The sequence below is a fragment of the Erinaceus europaeus genome, chromosome 18, assembly GCF_950295315.1.
Source record: "Erinaceus europaeus chromosome 18, mEriEur2.1, whole genome shotgun sequence".
Taxonomy (NCBI): domain Eukaryota; kingdom Metazoa; phylum Chordata; class Mammalia; order Eulipotyphla; family Erinaceidae; genus Erinaceus; species Erinaceus europaeus.
In genome coordinates, this window is record NC_080179.1 from 63,197,444 (window position 1) to 63,221,411 (window position 23,968).

A 23,968-nucleotide genomic window follows, 5' to 3' on the forward strand; every position below is an offset into this window, starting at 1 on the left:
AGGCAAAATCCAGAAAAAATGCTATTTTGTTTTCTTAAATTTTACATAATAGATGATAACTGATTTCACAGAATAATAAACAACCCATAAAAATAAGTGAATGGGTAATCTATGGAATTGGCACAGCCCTGTAAATGTCTCAAAGCTGTCTCTGTAGAAGAGATAACATACTTGAGCATAGGTTACTGACCATACCCACTAAAAGGAGAGAGAGGATTAGGGCTTGGGGTGAGGGACAGGAGAAGAAGGTGAGGCAGCTAAGTCAGTCACAAGCATGTCTGTTTGCTTTTCTTTTTTTCTTTTTTTTTGCCTGCAGAGTTACCACTGGGGCTCACTGCCTGCACTACAAATCCACTACTCCTGGAGGTCATCTTTTTTCCATTGTTCCTGTTGTTGCTGTTACTGGATAGGACAGAGAGAAACTGAGAGAAGAGAAGACAGAGAAGGAAAGAGAAAGATAGACATCTGCAGACCTGCTTTACCACTTGCAAAGTGAACCCCCTTGCAGGTTGGGAGCCTGGGGCTTAACCAGGATCCTTGAGCAGGTGCTTGAGCTTTGCACTGTATGTGCATAACCTGATGAGCTACCTTCTGCCTCCATTTGTTTGCATTTTTTAAACCACAAAGAAATCCTTCACTCAACTACACTTACTCAACAGTTTCTGTCTGCTAAGTAGCAGAGTAAATACAAGAATAAGAATGGTAAACAAAATAGGTCTGATTGGGTCAGGTCAGGGCAGACAGCATAATGGTTATGCAAAGAGACATCCATTCCTGAAGCTCTGAAGTCCCAGGTTCCACACCACCATAGGTCAGAACTGAGCAGTGCTCTGGTAAAACAAAACAAACAAAGCAACAAAAATAGATGTGATTTTTGTCGACCCAGAAATAGAAAAAAAAAAAAAATTAAGCCAATTAACTACAACTTATATTAACTGTTATTATAGAAGTAGGGGAGAATGGCTAAGTTGGAGGATGGTTTTTAACTAGGACAGTTAAAGCCCGCCAATCTGAGAAGGTGAAATCTTGGTATAAACTTGAATGATGGAAAGAAATAAGAAAAGATGTGAAGGGCATGTGTGAGGGACCAGCAAGTAGCAAAACGACCTAAAGACCATGACAATTCAGACCGTGCACCAGGCCAAAGCCATTCAGACAGCAGACTAATGAGACTGACAGCAGGGCTGATGAGAGGAGGGAACAGAGCAAATCCTATTTGTAAACTGGGTTTTGACAAAAGCAACGGGGAAGTCTCTTGTGTTTTCTAATCAGGGAATAGACAGTCAGGCCTACCTATGATTACTGGTAAACCAATATAGGGAGTACGCTATCTTTTAACCAGCAAAGAGTTTATTTAGTGCTTACTATATGCCCAGGTCTAAGTGCATTGTATGTCCACATCTGTCCAGTTTAGCTAATATTTATTAATTAATTAATTTATTTATTACTGGCTAGAGATAGAAATTGAGATTGGAGGGGGAGGAGAGAGAGAGAGAAAGGCAGAGAGACACCTACAGCACTGCTTCACCAGTTGTGAAGCTTTTCCCCCTGCAGTTGGGGACTGGAGATTTGAACTTTCATCAATGAACACTAATGTTGATGTTCAACCAGGTGTTATCACCACCTGGCCTCAAGTTTAGTTTTATAAAACCATTATTATCGGGAGTCGGGTGGTAGTGCAGCGGGTTAAGCGCAGGTGGCACAAAGCACAAGGACCGGCTTAAGGATCCCGGTTCAAGCCCCCGTCTCCCCACCTGCAGGAGAATCACTTCGCAAGCATTGAAGAAGGTCTGCAGGTATCTATTTTTCTCTCCCCATCTCTGTCTCCCCTTCCTCTCTACATTTCTCTCTGTCCTATCCAACAATGAAGACATCAATAACAATAACGATAATAACTACAACAATAAAACAAGGGCAAAAGTAAAAGGGAAAATGAATAAATATTTTCTAAAAACACTACTATCATAGGCTTTGCTACTTAATATAAAAACTCTTAGTAAATAATGATGATGAGAAAACATCTTGAAAGCGGGAAGCACTAGGAAAAATCCCATCCTCAAGCCCTATCTCACTACACATTTCAATCACTCACAATTTCTCCTAATAAGGACAAAAAGGGAAAACACAAAACAAAATTTGGACTGGGTGAAGTACATTGCACCTAAGCAATGGACGCTGGAGAAGCAGAAGCAGGGGAAGCAAAGGTTTTGAAGTCTTGGTACATGATGGTGATAAAAAAAAAAAAAAAGGACTTTATCAGACCAGGCGGTGGGCACCTGGTTAAGCACTCAAATTACAGTGCACAAGGACCTGGGTTCAAGCCCCTGGTCCCCACCTGCAGGGGGAAAGCTTCACAAGAAGTGAAGCTGGGCTGCAGGTGTCTCTCTTTCTCTCCATCTTTACCTCCTCCTCCTCTCTCCATTTCTCTGTCTCTATCCAATAATAAAAGTATTTTTTTAAAAGGACTTTATAAATTCATTCTACTCATAAATGTCATTTTTATTGTGAGAATGATTGAGAAAAATAACCTTATAAATAAACCTTGGAAATTGATTTGCAACCTGAAGTTAATGTGACGATGAAAATGATGTTTCTTTGATTGTAATCGTTCAGTCTCAGAAACAAAAAAGAGAAATACTCTGCTATTTGTAGCCTAAAATATAACAATTTAATAAGTATAAACTCCCTAATTATGTAATTTTCTTGATGATTTTTGACTCTACATCTGTCATTAGAAGTAATTTTGAAGCAGTTTCTTATTTAATACAGATTTGATAATTCCATCATTAGTATTAGAAAAAGAGGGTATTCCTCACAGAATGGGAGAAGATCTTCACATTCATCAGACAAGAGACTAATAACCAAAATATACAAAGAGCTCAGCAAACTTAGCAACAAAAAAGCAAATGACCTCATCCAAACATGGGCAGAGGATGTGAAAAGAACATTCACTGCAGAATAGATGCGAAAGGCTAACAAACAAATGAAAAATTGCTCCAGGTCGCTGATTGTCAGAGAAATGCAAATAAAGACAACATTGAGATACCACCTCACTCCTGTAAGAATGGCATACATCAAAAAGGACAGCAGCAACAAATGCTGGAGAGGCTGTGGGGACAGAGGAAGCCTTCTGCACTGCTGGTGGGAATGTAAATTGGTCCAGTCTCTGGGGAGAGCAGTCTGGAAAACTCTCACAAGGCTAGACATGGACCTTCCATATGACCCAGTAATTCCACTCCTAGGGATATATCCCAAGGACTCCATAACACCCACCCAAAAAGAAATGTGTCCAACTATATTCATAGCAGCACAATTAGTAATAGTTAAAACCTGGAAGGAACCAAGGTGCCCAGCAACAGATAAGTGGCTGAGAAAGTTGTGGTATATATATACACAATGGAATACTACGCAGCTATTAAGAACAATGAACCCACCTTCTCTGACCCATCTTGGATGGAGCTAAGTCAGATAAGTCAGCTAAGTGACCTAAGTCAGAAAGATAAAGATGAGTATGGGAAGATCCCACTCATCAACAAAAGTTGAGAAAGAATGACAGAAAGAAAAACTAAAAGCAGGATTTGACTAAATATGGAGTAGGGCACCAAAGTAAAAACTCTGGGGTGGGGGTGAAGATGGATGTTCGGCTTCACAGGGTGGTGGGGGGAGGGTAGAGAGGGCATAGGATGGGGCACAGTCTTGTGGTGGTGGGAATGGTGTTTACGTACACTCCTATTAATTTGTAGTCATATATATCACTAATTAATATGAGAGGGGAAAACTTGATTGACTGTCTCAAACTTTTTAAAGCACAGACTGAGTCTTTCTAATACATAGGCTGAGTCTTTGATATGCTGACTCTTTTAAAAGCTTAGACCAGGGAGAACAAAAGCAACTGGTGGCACAGCTATATACAAATAATGTCAAAGGATATAAATTATGGTGATGGTGTGCATGATACAGCAAATCCTAACAAAGTGATAGTTGAAAGTTAACCCAATAACCAAATAATGTGATTATAGCAATAACTATCTATTATCTTCTTAAATCCTAAAGCAGCAGGAACCTCCTGCTTCCTCTATAGAGCCTGTATTTCCCCCAGCCCTAGAACCTCTAGGGTGGAGCTCACTTGCTTGCATTAATCCTTCACCCTCATTACTCCAATGAGACTTTTCCTTTTATAGTATTCTCTAATTCCATTCCAGGAGGTTCACTTTCTAACAAAATCCCAAAGCCTAGTTATAGACCAGGTCCCCTTAAGATAGAGCATATGTTCACATGTATCCATAAATTAGGGAAAAATATATACCTGAAAGCAAAAATACAAAACAGTCTGTAGTGAGTCAGTATAAAGTTCATAACGAAATGGTGTCTACTTAGATATCCTCCTTACCTACTTCCTATTAGTTCTCTCACTCACTCCAAAGCTAACCTTATTAAAGCAAGGACTGAAAAAGCTGAATAAGGGCAAGAGACTGGCATACTTTAACAATGACTTTTTAGTCACTATCAGGCCAAACCATCAGCTGGGGCTCTAATCAGGGAGTCCTGAGATTCCCAAACAGACATGAAGGGCCTAAACCTCAAATAAATCACTCTCTCTATTGTTACCAGTCATTTCTATCAGGAACATCACAACAGACCCCTTTGTGGGCTCCCATAGGATCTTGCCCTCAACTTGGATCAACAATGGTAGAGAATGTCCCATCCTCTGAAGGGAAGATGGACAACATACTCTATGCTACACCTGAGGAAGATGGGTCAATATTGGGGTTGCTTGGAATGTTCCTACTCATGACCACAGAATGTGAGCTCAGATCTAGAGGGATGCAGAGGTCACATAGGCACCTAAACTGAATATGGACCCCAGATCATATCAAATCGATGGGGTTTACAGTCAACAATATTTATACCCTTTCCCATATTAGGAAGCTACTCTCTTCCCTGATCCAGCTTTCTGGTCCTTTTTCCAGCCATGACATCATCTCCCCAGACAATAACTTGGATCCACCTGCATATCAGGTTGCAGGCTCAGGGGGAAAAAAAAAAAAACTAGTATAGCCACGGTCCCTTTGGACTCTAACTAAAATAGGCCTACTAGCTATCTACAAAATGGAGGACCCTCCCCCAACTCTTAGTCTGCACTATTACAGCCATTAGGTCCCTGATTGGTCAATAATTTGTTTGGCTTTGTATGTTAACTCTCTTTTCAACCACCAGGTGCCAGATGCTAGCATGATGCCAAACAGACTTCCCTGGACAGACAAGCCCACCAATGTGTCCTGGAGCTCTGATTCCCAGAGCCCTTCCCCAGAAAGAAAGAGAAAGAGAGAGGCAGGCTGGAAATATGGATTGACCTATCAACACCCATGTTCAGTGGGGAAGCAATTACAGAAGCCAGACCTTCCACCTTCTGCATCCCACAATGACCTTGGGTTCATACTCTCAGAGGGTTAAAGAATCAGAAAGCTATTAGGGGAGAAGATGGGATACAGAGTTCTGGTGGTAGGAACTATGTGGAGTAGTACCCCTTTTATCCTATGGTTTAGTCAATGTTTCCTTTCTATAAATAAAAATTTTTTAAAAAAAGAAAGAAAAAAAGGTATTTTGCCAAAAAAAATAAAGGACTTAAGCAGGAGTAAAAATTTTTTGCACCCGACCTGCAGGGGGAAATCTTTAAGAGTGGTCAAGCAGTGCTGCAGGTGTCTCTCTGTCTCTCTCCTCTTTCTGTCTCCCCCTTCCCTCTCCATTTCTGGCTGTCTCTACCCAATAAATAAGGATAATGTTTAAAAAGGATAGAAATAGCTACTCATTAGATCCTGGTTCCTTTAAGCTATTAATTAGTCCAATAAAAGCAATGAATGTAAAAAAATGTTTTTACAGATGAAGAATGGTACCCCTATCAAAAACTGTACTGTAAACCATTAGCCCCACCAATAAGATGTCAAAAAATTTAATAGTAATAATAATTTATTGAGGGGGTAAATTGTAATTACACTACATTACATACTATAAGTTTGAGACCATGAAGTATGGGAAATTAGAGGAAAGACTATTCACAGGGAGAAATCCACAAAGCAGAGGTGTATAGTGATTGGAAAGACAAGAGACGGAAGGGTCATTAAAGCGATTGGAAAGACAAGAGACTGGAAGAGAGCACTGAGCCTGCCTGAGCTCCCACCTGCTGCCTGCAGTTGTCTCTGTGACTTGCAGTCAGAAGAACAACAAGCCCATCATGTGAATGAACCACAGGGAAATAGAAATAGGAGAGAAGTGGACAGAAATTAGTCACTTACTAGACAGGATGATGTGCTGGGCACAACCAGAACAGACACAAGTGACTAGGAAGCCAAATCTGATCCTAAGAAAACAGGCAAGTATGAAAACTTCCTAAGTGGAAAATAATAATAATAACAGTAATAATAAAATAAGAGTAATAGAGTATTTGCTTCATAGTCTTAATGTTCCCAAAATAGTAAGTCAGAGACTAATACCTACACATATACCCATAGCTCCAAGATGATAGTTTCACTGGTAAAGTCCTTTATAGAAGCATAAAAACTGTTTCAATTAAGCCTATGCATAAATGTTGGCAGTGGAAGTTCAGTGAAAAGACTTTTCATATTCTAAAAGATTTTTTTTCTGTACTATGAAAACTGACTAAACATGATAAAGATATTCTCAAAACTAAATAAAGGGGGTCGGGTGGTAGCCCAGTGGGTTAAGTGCACGTGGCACGAAGCGCAAGGACGGTGCAAGGATCTATATCTATATCTATCTATATCTGTAATTTCTTTTCTATTTATTTATTATGTTTATTTATTTATTGGATAGAGACAGTCAGATATCGAGAGCAAAGGGAATGACAGAGAGGCAGAGAGGGAGAGAGACATCTGCAGCCCTGCTTCACTGCTCATGAAGCTTGCCCCCTGCAGGTGGGGACTGGGGGCTCAAACCCAGGTCCTTGTGCATTGTAACACATGCACTCAACCAGGTGCACCACCACCCAGCCCCTAGATTCACAGTTTTGACTATGCTGCAAACAAAAAAGAAAAAAATGCTACCTACAAAAGGAAAATTATCAAGGTCCTTACACTACTGCCAGAGCTCGTCTACATAATAGTACATTTTTGCATTAGTATGGGAATGCTTGTGGGTTTTTTTTCTTTCCTTAAAAATAATGATTTTTCTGCTTTCTGTGAAAGTGTAAATAAATACCTAGTTTGTCTTTTAAAATGTAGTTGTTAAATTTCAAAAGGTAACTACACATGAGATTTACCCTAGAGGTCTAGAAGGTGCAAAGTCTGTTAGAAATAATAGTTTGTATCAATATGAACTGTTAGGGAGAAGGCACATTATATAGAATCTTACATAAGATATGTTATTTTATTTCTTAAATATGCCAGAAGGGATATGAAAAACACAGACTTTAAGAGCTACTGCCATTCTTAACTCTTTGGAAGCAGACATTCACAGTGTATGCCCCTAATGATACACTCTGGTTCTAGCAGTTTGTGGTGAGAATTAACAACAAAGTCTACAGCAAGAAAAACTTTTTTCCCCTCTGCTACTAGAATATTTTACTTCATGAAAGCAGCGACAAAGAAGTAGAAAGAAAAGTACAAAAAAAAAAAAAAAGGCTAAAGCTTAGATGGGATCCTTTAGTTGTTAAAAAGCTAGCCACCTCTGGAAAAACATGGTTATGCTAACAAGACTGAAGGGCAATGAAGAAAGTGATACTGATATCTGCCACAGTAGTTCACTCAGATGGAAATAAAAATCTAACTGTAAGCAACTGAGAGTACAAAAATTATTTCAAGTAATAGTAATCCAGTCCAGTCAGTGAAGATACCAAAGAAAGAAAAATGAAAGAGACTATTTGATAACAAGTCTAAGGCCTATTTTCATAAAGTGTAAAATGCTTGCTCCTTGGACAATGACTTATATATCTCAGTACACAAAGTTGAAGGTCCATCCTCAGAAACTGTTTTCCACATTTGTGAAATGTCTGTCCAAAGGCAAAGCTTTAATGTAACCTAAGAATTATGACTGCTGCCTACTTTTGAGAAAAATAATTTGTTGAGTTTTTGTAATCTATAATAAAACTGAGCAGCTCTAATGTGAATTATGATATATTTCATTAGCTGTCAAGATAAAGCACAATCAAACTGACTAATTAGGTTGAAACACTTATTCTCCTTTTTAAATATTTTATTTATTTATTAATGAGAGGGATAGGAGAGAAAGAACCAGACATCACTCTGGTACATGCGCTGCAGGGGATTGAACTCGGGACCTCAAGCTTGAGAGACCAACACCCCACCCACTGTGCCACCTCCCAGACGACCACTTACTCCCTTAGTAATAACATATTTTCTGGAGAAGCACAAAATAATAATGGCCACATGTACAGAAACTGAGGGGAAAAAATGTGTACCTATAATGAAGATCTTTCTCATCAGACACATTCATACTACTTGTAATTTGCATAGTAGGTAATAATGGCGCTTAGTCATTTTATTTTGTAAAACCTGATGATTTCTCTTATCAAAGGCACAAATATAGTAAGTAACTGACAGCAAAACATTTTATATCATTAAAAGTCTTCATGGGAGGGGGCTGGGCTGTAGCACAGCAGGTTAAGCACACACAGTGTGAAGCACAAGGACCGGCATAAGGATCCCAGCCCCCAGCTCTCCCACATGCAGGGGGGTCACCTCATAGCAGTGAAGCAGGTCTGCAGGTGTCTATCTTTCTCTCACCCTCTCTGTTTTCCCTCCCTCTCTCAATTGCTCTCTGTCCTATCCAACAAAAACAACAGCAACAAAAATGAGGGAAATGGCCTCCAGAAGCAGTGGATTCATAAAGCAGGCAAGAAGCACCAGTGATAACCCTGGAGGAGGAAAAAAAGTCTGCGAGGGGATCATATTGATCAGATGTTATTCTCAGACATGAATCTAGGAGTCAATCATCAAATTTTCTAAGAATAAGTCGGGCTACTTCTATTTTTCTAAAAAAGCACTTTTTAAATGTTCTGGCAAAGAACAGGTAAGTTACCTTTAGTCAAATATAACCATAATTTTAGCTGGTGAGATATGCCTTTGAGTGAAGTCTGATTGTGTTAACAGGAGCACGGTTTAAATGACTGAAAGTGAAAGGTTACAGGTGCCACTGCAGAAATCTGTACTCTACTAGGCTGGGGAGACAGCATAGTGGTTATGCAAAAGACTTTTATGCCTAACTAAGGCTCTTGAGTTTCAGGTTCAATCCCCAGAACTACCATCAGCCAGAGGTGATCAGTGCTTTGGTCTCTCTATCTATCTCTTTGTTCTAAGTAAATAAATGAATAAATTTAAAACATATATTTTAAATAATAATAATAGATGTACTCTGCTACTCTTCTATTTCTGAAGAAGTGCCTGCTATAATCATATTGACCTATTCCATACTTGGGGGAAAAAAATCTCAGATTGTCAATGAAGAAAAAAAAAAAACTGCATCCAGTGGTTAGGGAGGTGACACAGTAGATAAAGCATTAGATTCTCAACCATGAGGTCCCAAGTTCAATCCTTGGCAGCACATGTACCAGACTAATGTCTGGCTCTTTCTCTCCTCCTATCTTTCTCATGAATAAATAAACTATTTAAAAAAACAGAAAGAAAGAGAGAAAAAGAAAAAACATCATCCATACAAGAGATACATTAAAATCAAGCTGAAGATGCAGCCAAAGTTCTGATTACCTGTAACGTTCACTAAGTGGAATATTCTGAGAGAAGTACAAAGCTGATGTCCGAGCTCTCCAGTGCCATTTCTTGGCAGGAAGGGTGTAAAGGACACAATCTTCTAACTCTTCTTGGAGCAGATCCACCAGCTGTTTATGGGACCCTCCATAGAAAGCTTCAATAATAAGAACACTCATTGGCCCTTCAACCTTCAGCAATTCTAGAACAGAGCAAAAATAATTTTTTTTTCTTCAAACATGTCAATGTGTGAATGTAAGAGATATTTTAAAAATAACTAGGAGTTGGGCTGTGGCGCAGCGGGTTAAGCACAGGTGGCGCAAAGCACAAGGACCGGCTTTAAGGATCCCAGTTCGAGCCCCCGGCTCCCCACCTGCAGGGGAGTCTCTTCACAGGCGGTGAAGCAGGTCTGCAGGTGTCTATCTTTCTCTCTCCCTCTCTGTCTTCCCCTCCTCTCTCCATTTCTCTCTGTCCTATCCACCAATGATGACAACATTAATAACTCCAACAATAAAACAACCAGGGCAACAAAAGGGAATAAATAAATAAATATTACACTCTAAAAACAAATACAGGGGCCAGGGTGGTGGTGCACCTGGTTGAGCGTACTGCATTACCATGTGCAAGAGCCTAGGTTCAAGCCCCCAGTCCCTACCTGCAAGGAGGGAAGCTTCCCAAGTGGTAAAGCAGGGCTATTTGTCGTGGCCACTTCCTCACTATTGTCAATATCCCAGCCCCAAAAGCAACATCAAAAAAAGTAGAGGTGAAGTGGTATCCTTCTGAACCAGCCAGGTTTCTACATCCTTTCTTTAAAACAACAACTTGAAAGAAATAAAGCAGCACTTTCTCATTGTAAGGTCCTAGACACATTGGCTACCTTTACATGACTCAGTTTGATCTTTTCAAAAATAGGGACAGCAGCTGGGCGGTGGTGAACCCGGTTAAGCGCACACATTATATTGCACAAGGACCTGTGTTCAAGGCTCTGGTCCCTGATGCTTCATGAGTACTGCAAATGTCTCTCTGTCTCTGTCTCTCTGTCTATCTCTCCCTCCTTTCTCGATTGTTCACAGTCTAATAAAATGCATTTTAAAAGAAATTTTAGTGGGGGGGGAGATGGTGAATCTGGTTGAGCACACGTTACACTGTGCAAGGACCCAGATTCGAGCCCCCGGTCCCCACCTGCAGGGGGGAAGCTTTACAAGCGGTTATGCAGGGCTGCAGGTGTCTCTCTGTTTCTCTCCCTCTCTATCACCCTCTCCCCTCTCAATTTCTGGCTGTCTCTATCCAATAAATAAATAAATAAAGATAATTAGAAAAAAAAAAGAAAGTTTAGTGAGGATAATATTACTAACTTCAGAGGTGTGTTACAATGGCAAAATTGAAGCAAGGTAGCTTACAAACAGAAACAAGGTATTTGGGGAGTCGGGCTGTAGCACAGCGGGTTAAGCGCAGGTGGCACAAAGCACAAGGACCGGCATAAGGATCCCGGTTCGAACCCTGGCTCCCCACCTGCAGGGGAGTCGCTTCATAGGCGGTGAAGCAGGTCTGCAGGTGTCTATCTTTCTCTCCTCCTCTCTGTCTTCCCCTCCTCTCTCCATTTCTCTCTGTCCTATCCAACAATGACAACAACAATAATAACTACAACAATAAAACAACAAGGGCAACAAAAGGGAATAAATAAAATAAATATTAAAAAAAAAGAAACAAGGTATTTAAATCGTTGTTTCCCTGTACTCAAGGAGAAAGGTTACCTTCATATCCTCTAGCATTTTAAACTTGGAATTTCCATTAGCACCCCATCAATGACAGGTAGGAAAGGTAGATAATATGTACATTTGAAATGCAGTAGATGTTGTCCATTCCCCATCAGTAGCTTATACTGAAATTATGAAACTGAGAGACCCAAAGGTCTTTTTTTTTAATAAATAATTTTTTTGGATTTTTTTCTTTTCTTTATTTATTTCCTTCTGTTGCCCCTTGTTGTCTTATTGTTGTAGTTATTATTGATGTTGTTGTCGTTGTTGGATAGGACAGAGAGAAATGGAGAGAGGAAGGGAAGACAGAGAGGGGGAGAGAAAGACAGACACCTGCAAACCTGCTTCACCACTTGTGAAGTGACTCCCCTGCAGGTGGGGAGCCGGGGGCTTGAACCGGGATCCTTATGCAGGACCTGTGTTTAGCGCCACGTGCACTTAACCTGCTGCATTACTGCCGGACTCCCAAGACCCAAAGGTCTTATAGGTGAGAAGGATGCTCAGAGATTGAGCTGCAGTTCTTTCTTTTGTTGTTTGTTTGTTTGTTTGTTTTGATTTTGTTTTGGGGGGGTGGTTTCCCCCAGGCCAGTTGGAGACTTCACCTCTCACAATACAGGGATTGATGGTTAGAACATATCCTCCTGGGAGTCCGGTGGTAGCACAGCGGGTTAAGCGCATGTGGTGCAAAGTGCAAGGACCACCTTAAAGATCCTGGTTCAAGTCCCCAGCTCCCCGCCTGTAAGGGAGTCGCTTCACAGGTGGTGAAGCAGGTCTGCAGGTGCCTATCTATCGCTCCCCTTCTCTGTCTCCCCCTCCTCTCTCCATTTCTCTCTGTCCTATCCAACAATAACAACATCAATAACTACAACAATAAAACAACAAGGGCAACAAAAGCAAAAATAAATAAATATTTTTAAAAAAGAAAATATCTTCCCGAGTTTAATAAAATGGCATTCAATAATCCTTCAATTGATGGAAACATCTAGACAGTATCTGAACCAACAATAAATGGCCATCTTGAAAATCATACCACAAGTTTCGAGAGAGATGGAGTAAAAAGAAGTCTAATGTGCTTATTTGATCATAGAGAGCTACTACTATCTTGCTTTATTTCCCCTTACACAATGGTGTATGTGGCCTGTATAACCTTAAAAGGTCTACCAACTAGGCTTATCAAAATGATCTATAATGTTCCCCAAGTGATGGAATATGATATAAACCACTCTGAAGAATATTTCACTCATACAACCTCAAAGAAAGCAACATCAATATTAAGACTAAAAGTGCTTTCAATTTTTCATTTCTCTGTTCTTTTCCATGATTAATCTAGAGCAAATACCATGTCACATATTTACAGCTGTATCTTATGGGCCTGAATCATGAGTTATCTGCAAACTATCAGCCACTGTGGTGGCAGCTTGTGTAGGTGCTGCTGTACATTCAAGGCGCTCAGTAAGCAGAACTGAATACCAAGCATGTGGGAGGTCGATAAATAGAAAGGTGGGAGGGGAGGATTATAACTATAGTAGATTCCCACCCCTTTAATAGCTCAGTAAGAAAAGTGAAATGTACAGGTTTGAACTAGCTGTTTACTTGAGCATTTTTCTGGTGGCCAATGGGTGTGCCCCGTATTTGGGGTGTTTTTCTAGGGAGAGTAACTATGTCCTACCATCTCTAAAAACTATACTTAGTGGCTTTGATTCATGGAAATTTGTTCTGCTTGTTTTGTGGAGACAGACATATCCTGCCAGTTCCTCCACTTACTTCGTATTGCAACTTGTGTAGCAAGAAGAAAGTATGTTCTTCCCCAGAGTCTTCTAAAAGCACAACCTGGAAGAAAGATGATTTCCATTAGGTGGGAGCAAAGAGGGAGGGGGCTGGTTTTTACATATAAGATTTGAACCAAATGTCATTACAGCACATTAAAGAACAGTTCAAAATATTTTCACTGTGCTTGAGTTTTGCTGCAGAAAACACTTCTTGAAGTAAATAAGCATGAGGTGGGTGGGGGTGGGGAGTTAGGGAGGCCTTTTTCTTTTCTTTCTTTTTTTTTTTTTTTCTGTTATGGTTGAACTTGCTAAAAGATAAAGGAAGTATATTAACTTGCCCACTACAGAAATAATCTCATAAACTGCAGGTGGTCACCCTGACACCATATATGCTAGCAAACTGAGTAAATGCAGGCAGTTTTGCAACCTAAGCAGTGACTACCAGGATATGAGAAGTTGGGAACAATACAACAGAGCCTTGAAGCTCTAAATGCTTTATTCAGAGAAAGGACAGTGTTGGTCTCCCTTAGGACAAGAGGTTCTGACCAGCAAATTTGCCAAAAAAGATGGCCAGCCAGTGAGCTCACACACAGCCAGATGCCATAGGGACATCTCAGAGTTTAGGAATCTGCTAACATGTTCGAACATATACCACGACAGATCTTAAACCCTGAAATATTTAAATGGGAATGAGTATATCAGAATTAGTAGTGTGGCATTTTAAAAGGCAACCCACAACAAAACCTTATGTTGGTACACAAGGCAATCAGAAAGTCCATGTCCCTTCTGCATGATACTAGGATATTTTATGACATAATGGCCAATCCATTATTGTTCCCCTAAAAGAGTATTACAATGCGCCATAGTTCTTGTTTTTTTTTTAACCAACTTTAAGATTATTCCACTTAAGCAAGTAAACTTTTATTTTAAAACTTGTCTTTTTAGAATATTTTACTCCCCAGTGACACCAAGGAATTAGAATCTATTATATTATTAAAGTGTTATGCAAGTTTAATTCATTACAATACTATAATTTAATGATATATAGCTAAATGCTAAGCACTAAATAGGCGACAAAAAAAAAAAAGAGTGAAAGTGATAGAAATGACATAGAAATTTTAAACCATTACAAATTCCATTGAAGATCACCAGAGGTCAAAATGATCTCTGTAAGAATTACATGTTTATGGGGGCCGACCAGCAGTAGTGCACCATGTTAAACGCACAGGATTCCGGTTTGAGCCCCCGGTTCCCCACCTGTAGGGGGGTCGCTTCACAAGCGATGAACCAGGTCTGCAGGTGTGTTTCTCTTCCCCTCCTCTCTCAATTTCTTTCTGTCCTATGCAATAATAACAACAGCAGCAACAGCAACAACAACAATGGAAAAAATGGCCTCCAGGAGCAATGGATTCAGTAGCGTAGGTCCCGAGCCCGAGTGATAATCCTGGAGGCAAAAAATAAAATAAAATAAAATAAAATAATAAAATAAAATAAAATAAGGATATACGCGTATGTTATTTTTACACGGGGCCACATCAAATGAAAAACATTACTTATATAGACATTGTGACAAAAATGAAACAAAATATAGTTGTAACCATCATCACAATTTTCAAAAATACACTACGACAGCCAAGAACAAGTCCTGAGCAGCAACTGCTGTGAACATTTTTCAGTCTTCATTTAAAACTTTTTGACATTGTACCTGCATTTATTTTAAGACTGACCCAATTTCTTTCCTCCCTGATCTACTATCATTTTCAAGGTGAACTACATTTTTTGTCTACCTCCTCTTGCAGTTACAAGTGCACTGGTAGTTGAGGTCTTTTTTTTTTTTAACAGTTTAGATACAGGAAGTTTGCAATATGCTATTGATTTACTGAAGATGTGCTAAATACAGGTATATCATGTGGTTGTTTTTTTTTTAAGAAAAAAAAACTAAACCTAAGTCATATTAGAAAACTATAATTAGCTACTGATTGTGTCAATCTGTTACCTACAATATTCAAATAAATTTCCAACTAAATGTTAGTAATAATTTGAAATCAGAGGAATTGTGGTATTAATATATTCCACAGACACCTTTCTGCTGTTAGCTGTAGGAAGGTATGGTTTCAGTAATGATGGTTTTAACAGTTTGAATCCCACACACATGAGAAACAGGTTCCACAGGTCCATCCTCATGTGGCTTTATACCTTGCACTTCAATTGTTACTGAGAATACATTTTCTCTTCGGGTCTATATAAAATAATTGGAAAGTTCAAACTCTTGGTTGAGTGAAAAGACCGTGAATATAGAAGGCTAAATGTTTCAAGTTGGGGAAAATAAAATATGAATCGGATTTCCCAATAGGTCATCAGAGGTTAACCTGGCATTTCCTTACTGACCCCTTCCCTCTACACCTCCACCCACCAATTCCGACACACCCAGATTCAAGTTAAAAAGCAACCCAAAGCTGAGCAGAATAAAATAGAATGGTACTGAGAAAAGTTGGTACTACCTTTCAGCCCACTCACTTACTTTAATGATTCATCAGGGAAACCCCAATACTAAAATATACCTGAAATCTCATTAAACAGTAAAATAAATAAGTAAATTTTTAAAAAAGCATGAAAATATTTCTCCATTGGAACATGTCACCTTCAATACCCCAAACAAAACCTATGAATGAGGAGATACACATTAAAATACATGTAGAGAAAAAAAAAGTTTTGACAAAATATACTACATTTAGTTATATGAGGGGGGAAAAAAAGACAAACATCCTGCAATCATTTTTTAAGGGTAAACTCAACCTAACCCTTAAAACTGTCAGTGTAATTTCTCTGGAGATTGAAATAAGTACCATTAAATGAAGGACAGTAATCTCGCAGTAGTAATGATTATAGGTACTGATGATATTCTACATAATAGCAAAGAAGAAATGGATAGCTAGTACTAAGGAAAGATACAGATTCATGAGTGCTTGTTTGAACTGTAGATACAGCATAATAGAAACTGATTACCATTCCATTATTGAGTTATGAGATGTAAAACCTGACATTAGTAAAAACTTGTATCATATACGTGTGTGTGTGTGTGTGTGTGTGTGTGTGTGTGTGTGTGTGTAAAACTTGTATGTCATTAGAGCAAAGAATACTTAAACTACAATAATTTTTTTAAATCTTGGATTAACACTGAGAAGAGATGTAGCATGCTAATATTTTATTCTCCACAAGGCTACAGATAGTCTTTTTTTTTAAGTTTATTTAATTTTATAGGACAGAGAGAAATTGACAGGGAAGAGGAACAGAGGGAGGAGAGACAGAGACACCTGCAGCATTGCTTCACAGCTTGTGAAGCTTTCCCCTGCAGGTGGGGACTGAGGGCTTGAACCTGGGTCTGTGTGCATGGTACCATGTGTACTTATTTAGGTATACCACCACCCTATTCTCATTTCTTCAACTCTGACTTTTGTTCCCTAAATGCAGTAACTAAGAAGTTCACATTTATACCTCAAACCAAGACTTGGTAAAATATCATGGTGTTTGTGAGACAATTTTTTTTCCTCCAAATCATATCATTGGGGAAATAATTGTGCACTGGCCAGTGGTGGGTACATGAGCAGTTTCTCACGTCCTAGTGGTAAGGTGTCTGACACCACTTCTACCATCAACCCAAGTCTCTTTTCACCAACATGCCTTGGGTACGTGCTACACCCCCCCGCCCCCAACTCATCTTGCCCCTTGCCCAGATTCTTTTGCTGAGACGATTTAAATTTTTTTTAACTTTTTTAAAAATAATATTATTATCTTTATTTTTATTGAATCTAGACAGCCAGAAATTGAGAGGAATGGGGAGACAGAGAGACACCTGCAGTCCTGCTTCACCACTTGTGAAGCTTTCCCTCTGCAGGTGGGGACTGGGGGCTCAAACCTGGGTCCTTGCGCACTGTAACATGTGCGCTCAACCAGGTGTGCCACCACCCACCCAGCCCCTTTTAAATCTATTTTTTCAGATCCATTTTCAATTCTCTCATCATTAATCTAGGGTTTTTTTCAATTATGAGTTAGATTTTTAAAGTACATACTCTTTTCAGATTATAAGCATTTGTGATGATTTAATTGTCCGCAGTGAAGACTTTCATTCTTTCTTGGTTTGGTATGTCACATTCTCCCTCAACATGTGTCTAGTCATGTATTGCATGATCTGAAAGTAATACAAAGTCTCTAGTGTGACTGAAGCAAATGCGCCATCAAGAAACATTTACAAGTATCAAAACTATGACATCATTCACTTATTTTCAAGTATGCAAACTGTTCATAAGTAACTAAATGTGCATATACTATAATTTTATTCTCTTTTATATGCCAAAATTGTAACTGTGAAATTTACTGACTTAATTTCACTGACAAAATACTCTCTTTCAATTTTCTTTTTTTTTTTAATCTTTTATTTGTTGGACAGAGACAGTCAGAAATTGAGAGGGAAGGGGGTGATAGAGAGGGAGAGAGACAGACACCTACAACACTGCTTCACCACTTGTGAAACTCTCCCCCTGCAGGTGGGGACCAGGGGCTCGAACCTGGGTCCTTGTGCACTGTAACACGTGTGCTCAACCAGGTGCGCCACCACCTAGCCCCTCTCTTTCAATTTTCCATACCTGTTCATTGTAGGAATAATTTTAAACTATAAAACTTGCAGAGAGTGAGTTGGGCGGTAGCTTCACAAGCAGTGAAGCAGGTCTGCAGGTGTCTTTTTTCTCTCTCCTCTCTGTCTTCCCCTCCTCTCTCCATTTCTCTCTGTCCTATCCAACAACGATGACATCAATAACAGCATAAATAATAACTACAACAACAATAAAAACATTAAGGGCAACAAAAAGGAAATAAATAAATATTTTTAAAAACTTGCAGAGAACTGGTTCTACTCACTATCAAAACTATTTTCAATTTGCTGATACATTTCAATGTGGGAGGATATTTGTGAATCAATAGAAAATTTCACACCAGAAAAATAATCTCATTGCTCCTTTGAAAGATTGTATTACCCTTTCCACTGAATCCTTATATTGTCATGCAATCTGATTCTTATCACAAAATTTTCAATAAACCAGCCACAATAATCTTTTCAAAATGCTAATCTGATCACAAGTGATATGCTGATAAGCCGTGAAGAACTCTCCAACACCTAAAAATAAAATCCAAAACTCTCTATGTGGATGGTTTATAGATACCCCTTTTTCTGGATTTGTCTTTCTTTTCACTTTGTCTTTCTCCCTTTTCCCACTTCAATCTTTCTTCCTCAGCTACCCCAGAATCTTCTTTGCAGCAATAGCAGCTCTCACACTCATACAGTCATTTCATACTCCGATCACTTTACACCTGTCAATCTTCTCTTCATCCTCACCTGATAACCTTCTCTTAAAATTGGTGAATCACTAAATTCTGTGAAACCTTTCCCTTGCCTTCTTAAACATGACTTCCTTCCTATACTGTAATGTGTCATTACACTTTTTTTCCTTTATGTCCATGCCTTGTTTCCCTATCAAGCTGTGAAAATCTTGAAGGCAGAGACCGTGTTGCTGTTTTCCTGGAGATTATCCCAAAATCTGATACATAAGGGACATTACAAGCCAGGTATCTGAGGAGTTCAACTGAAAATCGGGAGGAGATGGGAAACGGATTTTGCCTTTGGACTTTACTGGGAAAAGCTATGGTTTGCAAGACAGTTGTTGTTACAGAAGTACAATTTATTCAGTTGTTTATTTACTCGTTTTCTTGTTTAAATATAAAGAGAAGTAGGGAGGCTGAGAGAAAGCAACCATAGCATAGAAACTTGAACCTTCGAACCTGGGTTCACGCACATGGCAAAGCAGCACAGATCTAACTGAATTATTTTGCTAGCCCAGTGCAATTTCTTTCTCTCTCCTTCAGAGGACCAGTCTTACCAGCAACTTAAGTCTTTCTTTACCTGTGTGCACTGGGTCCCCAATGCTCTCTGTCTTTGAACTTTGAAAGCAATGCTGCTTTCACTTAATACAGGTCTTGATCCCCCAAATAAGTCCCGGGCAGCACTAAATATGATGGTAATTTTCCATTACAACCGAAGTCTAAACTTAAACAATAAATGCACACATCTAAACAGACTTTATTATATTCTCTTTCAAATATTGATTCATTTTTCTTACTGTTCACTGGATTCAAATTTATCAAAACACAGTAAAACTTTAACGTGAATGTTATATTTATCTCAACACACTAATAGAAGTAACAATGATTAAAGAAAAGAAAGAAGAACCATAAGCAAAAAAATTCTAGCTCAAAGCAAGTTTTATGGCCTAAGAGAATAGTTGTGTGATCCATGAATTTTGAAAATCACCTGCAGTTTTTTATTCTGTTTGATCTATCATCACCCTAGTTTAATACCAGAGCTGGAAGTAGGATGAGAAGCCAAATCCCTCACCATCAATCTAGAGATCTCCTTCCACATTTAGCAAGTAGGTTTTTACTTAATAGGGAAGAAAAAAAGGCATTTTTAAATACTTTCTACTAACAATTATTCATTTTCTAAAAGTTTGACAAGATGAATGATGAATTTGCTTTCTCAAGATGGCATTTCTCCCAGCCTTCTACCTTCCTGAAATGAGCTGTAAATCAGCTCAGTGGCAGTAGCTTGTGCTGTGTGACCCACTCAAACACAGACACCAGACTGGAGAAGCCAGAACACAACATGTAATCCTAGGTGAGAAGGCTACTGACCTCACTGTCCAGCCACTTTTCCACTACTGAGAAAGAAATAGAGATTATCGGCTCTGCAAAGGGACAGAACAAGGACTTCAGGACAAGTGTTTCAATGTCATTTATTCCCCCTCCCACCCCCACTACACCATAAGGCAGGAATGGGACCATCCATAAGGAAGAGAAGCCCCCATTTTCCTAACCTTGGGAATTAAAACTTCAGTGTGTGGTAGTTGTTGATATGCAAATAATATACACCATGATATATCTCTATGCATGTAGAAAATATTACTATAAGCTAATAAATATGTACATTATCAGGGGCCGGGCAGTGATACACTGGGTTAAGCGCACGTAGTACAAAGCACAAGGACCCGCTCAAGAATCCCAGTTGGAGCCCTGGCCCCCATTTGCAGGGAGGTTGCTTTGTAAGTGGTGAAGGAGATCTGCAAGTGTCCTTCTTTCTCTCTCCCTCACTATTTTCCCTTCCTTTCTCAATTTCTCTCTGCCCTATCCAATAAAAATGGAAAAAATGTCCACCTGGGGCAGTGGATTTGTAGTGCCAGCACCAAGACCCAGCAATAACCCTGAAGGCAAAAAGATAGATAGATAGATTAGATAGATAGATAGATAGATAGATAGATAGATAGATAGATAGATAGAGATAGAGAGATAGATAGATACATAGATATAGATAGGCAGGCAGGCAGGCTGGCAGGCAGGCAGACATGTGGAAGGTAGGTAGCATAATAGTTATGCAGAGACTCTAGTGCCTGAGGCTCCAAAGTCCAAGGTTCAGAACCCCCCCTCCCCCAGCCCTGCCACCGGCACCACCATAAGCCACAGTTGAGCAGTGTCTGGTAAAAAAGAAAAAAGAAAAGAAAAAAAAAAATGAACTGACAGATATGTATATGTGTGTATATTATCTATAAAAAGACATCTCTGTATACTTATATTCATAGCAGCACAATTCATAATAGCCCACACTTGGAAGCAACCCAGGTGTTTAACAAGTAAGTGGCTAAGAAAGTTATGGTAAATATAAGCAAGGGAATACTACACAACAGCAAAAAAAAAAAAAAAATCATCTTTGCCCCATTCTGGATAAAATTTGAAAGAAATGTACTAAAGTGAGATAAGTCAAAAGCAGAAGGACAAATACTGTATGATCATATAGGTAGAATTTAAGAAATAAGAACAGAAAGGGAAACCAAAAAGTTTAATTGGGGTTGGATGAGGTGCATTGCACCAAAGCAAAGGACTATAGGAGAGGGAGAGAAGGGAGGGGATAGAAAGGGCATTGGGACCCTGGTCCATGTTGGTAAAAGGGGAACCGAGTTGGCCGAGAATGTTTTCTATAGATGCCTACCACCTACAGATTCGACATTATATCCATGTGTCAGCTACTCTACTGTAAACCCTTAACTCCCCAATACAAACGATTTGAATAAATAAACACATTCATTATATATCATATTTAACAATGAATCCTAACTAACAATGAGTGAATTGAGGGCATCAGAGTTATAGATCACATAGAATTAAATGACATAGTAAGGGAAGTAAAACTCAAAGCTTCTGTTTTGATCATTTGTGATCTCCTCCAGAAATCTGCAAATTCATCCATACCCTGGTTCTCCTTAACTCTCTTTTTCTCTTCTGTTCTTTCTTCCCCTTTCTTTCTTTCTTTTTTTAATTGCCACCAGGGTTATTGTTGGAGCTTGGTGCCCATAAGAAGAATCTACCACTCCTGGCGGCCCCCAACTCGTCCTTCATCAGCCACCTCAAGACTGACCCTTTTTCCACAGGATAGCAGGCAATGAGGACTCGAAGGGCAGAAATTCAATACCCAAGATTCATAAGTTGTCTGCTCAGGAATCACCAATGTACTCTCTTCCCATGCCTGGAGCAGCTTTAGAGTGGTAGGTAAACTAAGTCACATGTATTCACATCACTGTATCATTCATAATCCACTGCTGTCAACATACAAAAAGTCAAGCTCTATTCAAGGGTTTATAGTACTTCTTTGTCCTTATCACTCATATGATAGCTTTAGTGAGTGATTATGGAATATCTATATTCTCTAGTTCCATGAGGACAGTAACCAGGTCTGCTTGTTTATCAATGTATTCTAGCACTTAGCAAACGGAGCAATCAACAAATGTGGACTGGGCCAATAAACCATAAAAACCCTTCAGTATAATGGCCCTGACAATTCCTAATACACCTAGGACTGTTACCATTATTAACCACAGTCATCTCTTTAATACCAGTAATTACTTCTTACTAACACAGAAATAACCTGATATGCATAGTCTATTGCAAACTCAATATAATCTAACTCATGTAGTTGTAAGTAAAATCTTACTACATTTGAAATGTTACACCTCCAATCAAAGTAAAACAGTTCTGCCAAAAGGCCTGCTAAGGGGTTTAGAAGCCATATTTTATGCCAGGGGAAACAGAGATGCCAGGTCATCTCTGACCTGGTAGTCTCCATAAGAATATTGAACAAAAGGATAGCCAAATCTATGAACTGGAAGAATTTAACTGGTCTAGCCACTAGACTGGCATAATTTTATAGCAGACGGAAAAAGGATTTGTGCTTCATTGGCTTCTATGACATCTTTAAAAATATATGTATTTCTTCATTTTTCAAAAGAGAGAAAGGGAGAGAAAAAAAAATGCTGTGTTCTGCCATATGGCTAGTGCCAGTGACTGAACCTGGAGTCTCTTAAGTTCTCAAGCATGCAAGCCTGGTGCTCTGACAGTGAGATATCTCCCTGGTGCTCTCTGCCAAATTTTCACAGTAATTATGCACAGACAAGTCAAATGAATTTAGAACAAAATGTCTTAACAGATCCTCAGCTCCACTGGTGCTAGAGCCATACTCGTAACATATCTTAAGAACTTAATCCATATTAATTAAATAAAAAAAAAACTTTTGAGGTTCCCTGTAAGTGGGAGGCACCCACCACATTTTCAATAAATTCTAAAGCAGAAATAGCAGGGTACTCTAACAAACATTCTCAATGTCTTATATATTTGAAGTGCAGCAATTCAAGCAAACATGGGTGGTATTCCCTTGATGAGTTGATATAAATGTCACTAGGAATAAAGGTCTGGCTTTACTCACATCCAGTGAAAAATAAAAAGGACATAATCTCACAACTCAATCTATATATCAGTGAGGGAAATCAGCTTAAAAGAAGGATAAAATCCTAACAGCTCAGGAGGCAAAATAATTCCAGGTAAACAACTGGGGGGCGGGGGGGGGGTACACACGACGATTTCCATAGAGAACTTAATCAATGAATCCACGGTTTTAAAGATGCATATTAAAACCTATTTAATGACATTTCTCTCATTCTCAAAGTTCTACAGTTAGTACAAAAAGTTATAAGCAGGAGAATCCGTTAACAGTATGGCTATTCTAGTTATATGTGTTTTTGCAGTTGATCTTTTTCAAGTTGCCAAAAGATTTTCAAGAACCATCTGATTTGCCAAGTATCTAGACATCTGTTGGTGGTTTAAGAAACCAACACGAAGGACTAGGGAGACAGCATTACAACAGCACTCCAGTTTTGCATGCCTGAGGTCCCAGAGGTCCATGTTCAAAAGCCAGCACCACCACAGGCCAAAACCGAGTACTGTTCCTTTCTCTCCCTTTCTCATGAAAACAAAGAAATAAATCTTGAAGGAGAAGCAGAAGAAGCCAGTGCCAGAAGAACTGGATAGAGACTAGAGAGTGTTAAATGCTAAATATTAACAAGCCAAAAGCCTAGTTTAGATCAGAGCTAAGTAAATCTGGAACTTCCAGATGATAATGAGAGTTATATCACTATTTTAAAACATCACAAGGGGCAGATTAGCCAATCACGATTATAAGAAAAAGACTCACTCTAATCATACTAAACTGAAATGTGAATTCCTTAAGATATTAATATAGACTATTAAGTAAAGAAAAGGCACACAGAGACAGCTG

At 39.1% G+C, this 23,968-nt stretch overlaps 1 protein-coding gene across 17 annotated transcripts in view; it reads right to left on the minus strand.

Annotated features, from left to right (window-relative positions):
* GTDC1 (glycosyltransferase like domain containing 1) overlaps positions 1-23,968 on the minus strand; it is a 450,095-nt gene that overhangs the window by 307,576 nt on the left and 118,551 nt on the right. For 16 of the 17 annotated variants that reach the window (XR_009545998.1, XR_009545999.1, XM_060178080.1 and 13 more), the window contains 2 exons: positions 13,259-13,324; positions 9,738-9,939 (listed from right to left, as the gene is read on the minus strand). Coding sequence is in view for 15 of the 17 variants with exons in the window: in XM_060178080.1 (XP_060034063.1) it covers positions 9,738-9,916 (179 nt within the window). In the remaining 2 variants the exon portion in view is untranslated. Of the gene's footprint in view, positions 1-9,737; positions 9,940-13,258; positions 13,325-14,443; positions 14,708-23,968 lie in introns of all 17 variants that reach the window. The other variant, XM_060178078.1, reaches the window with a different exon arrangement.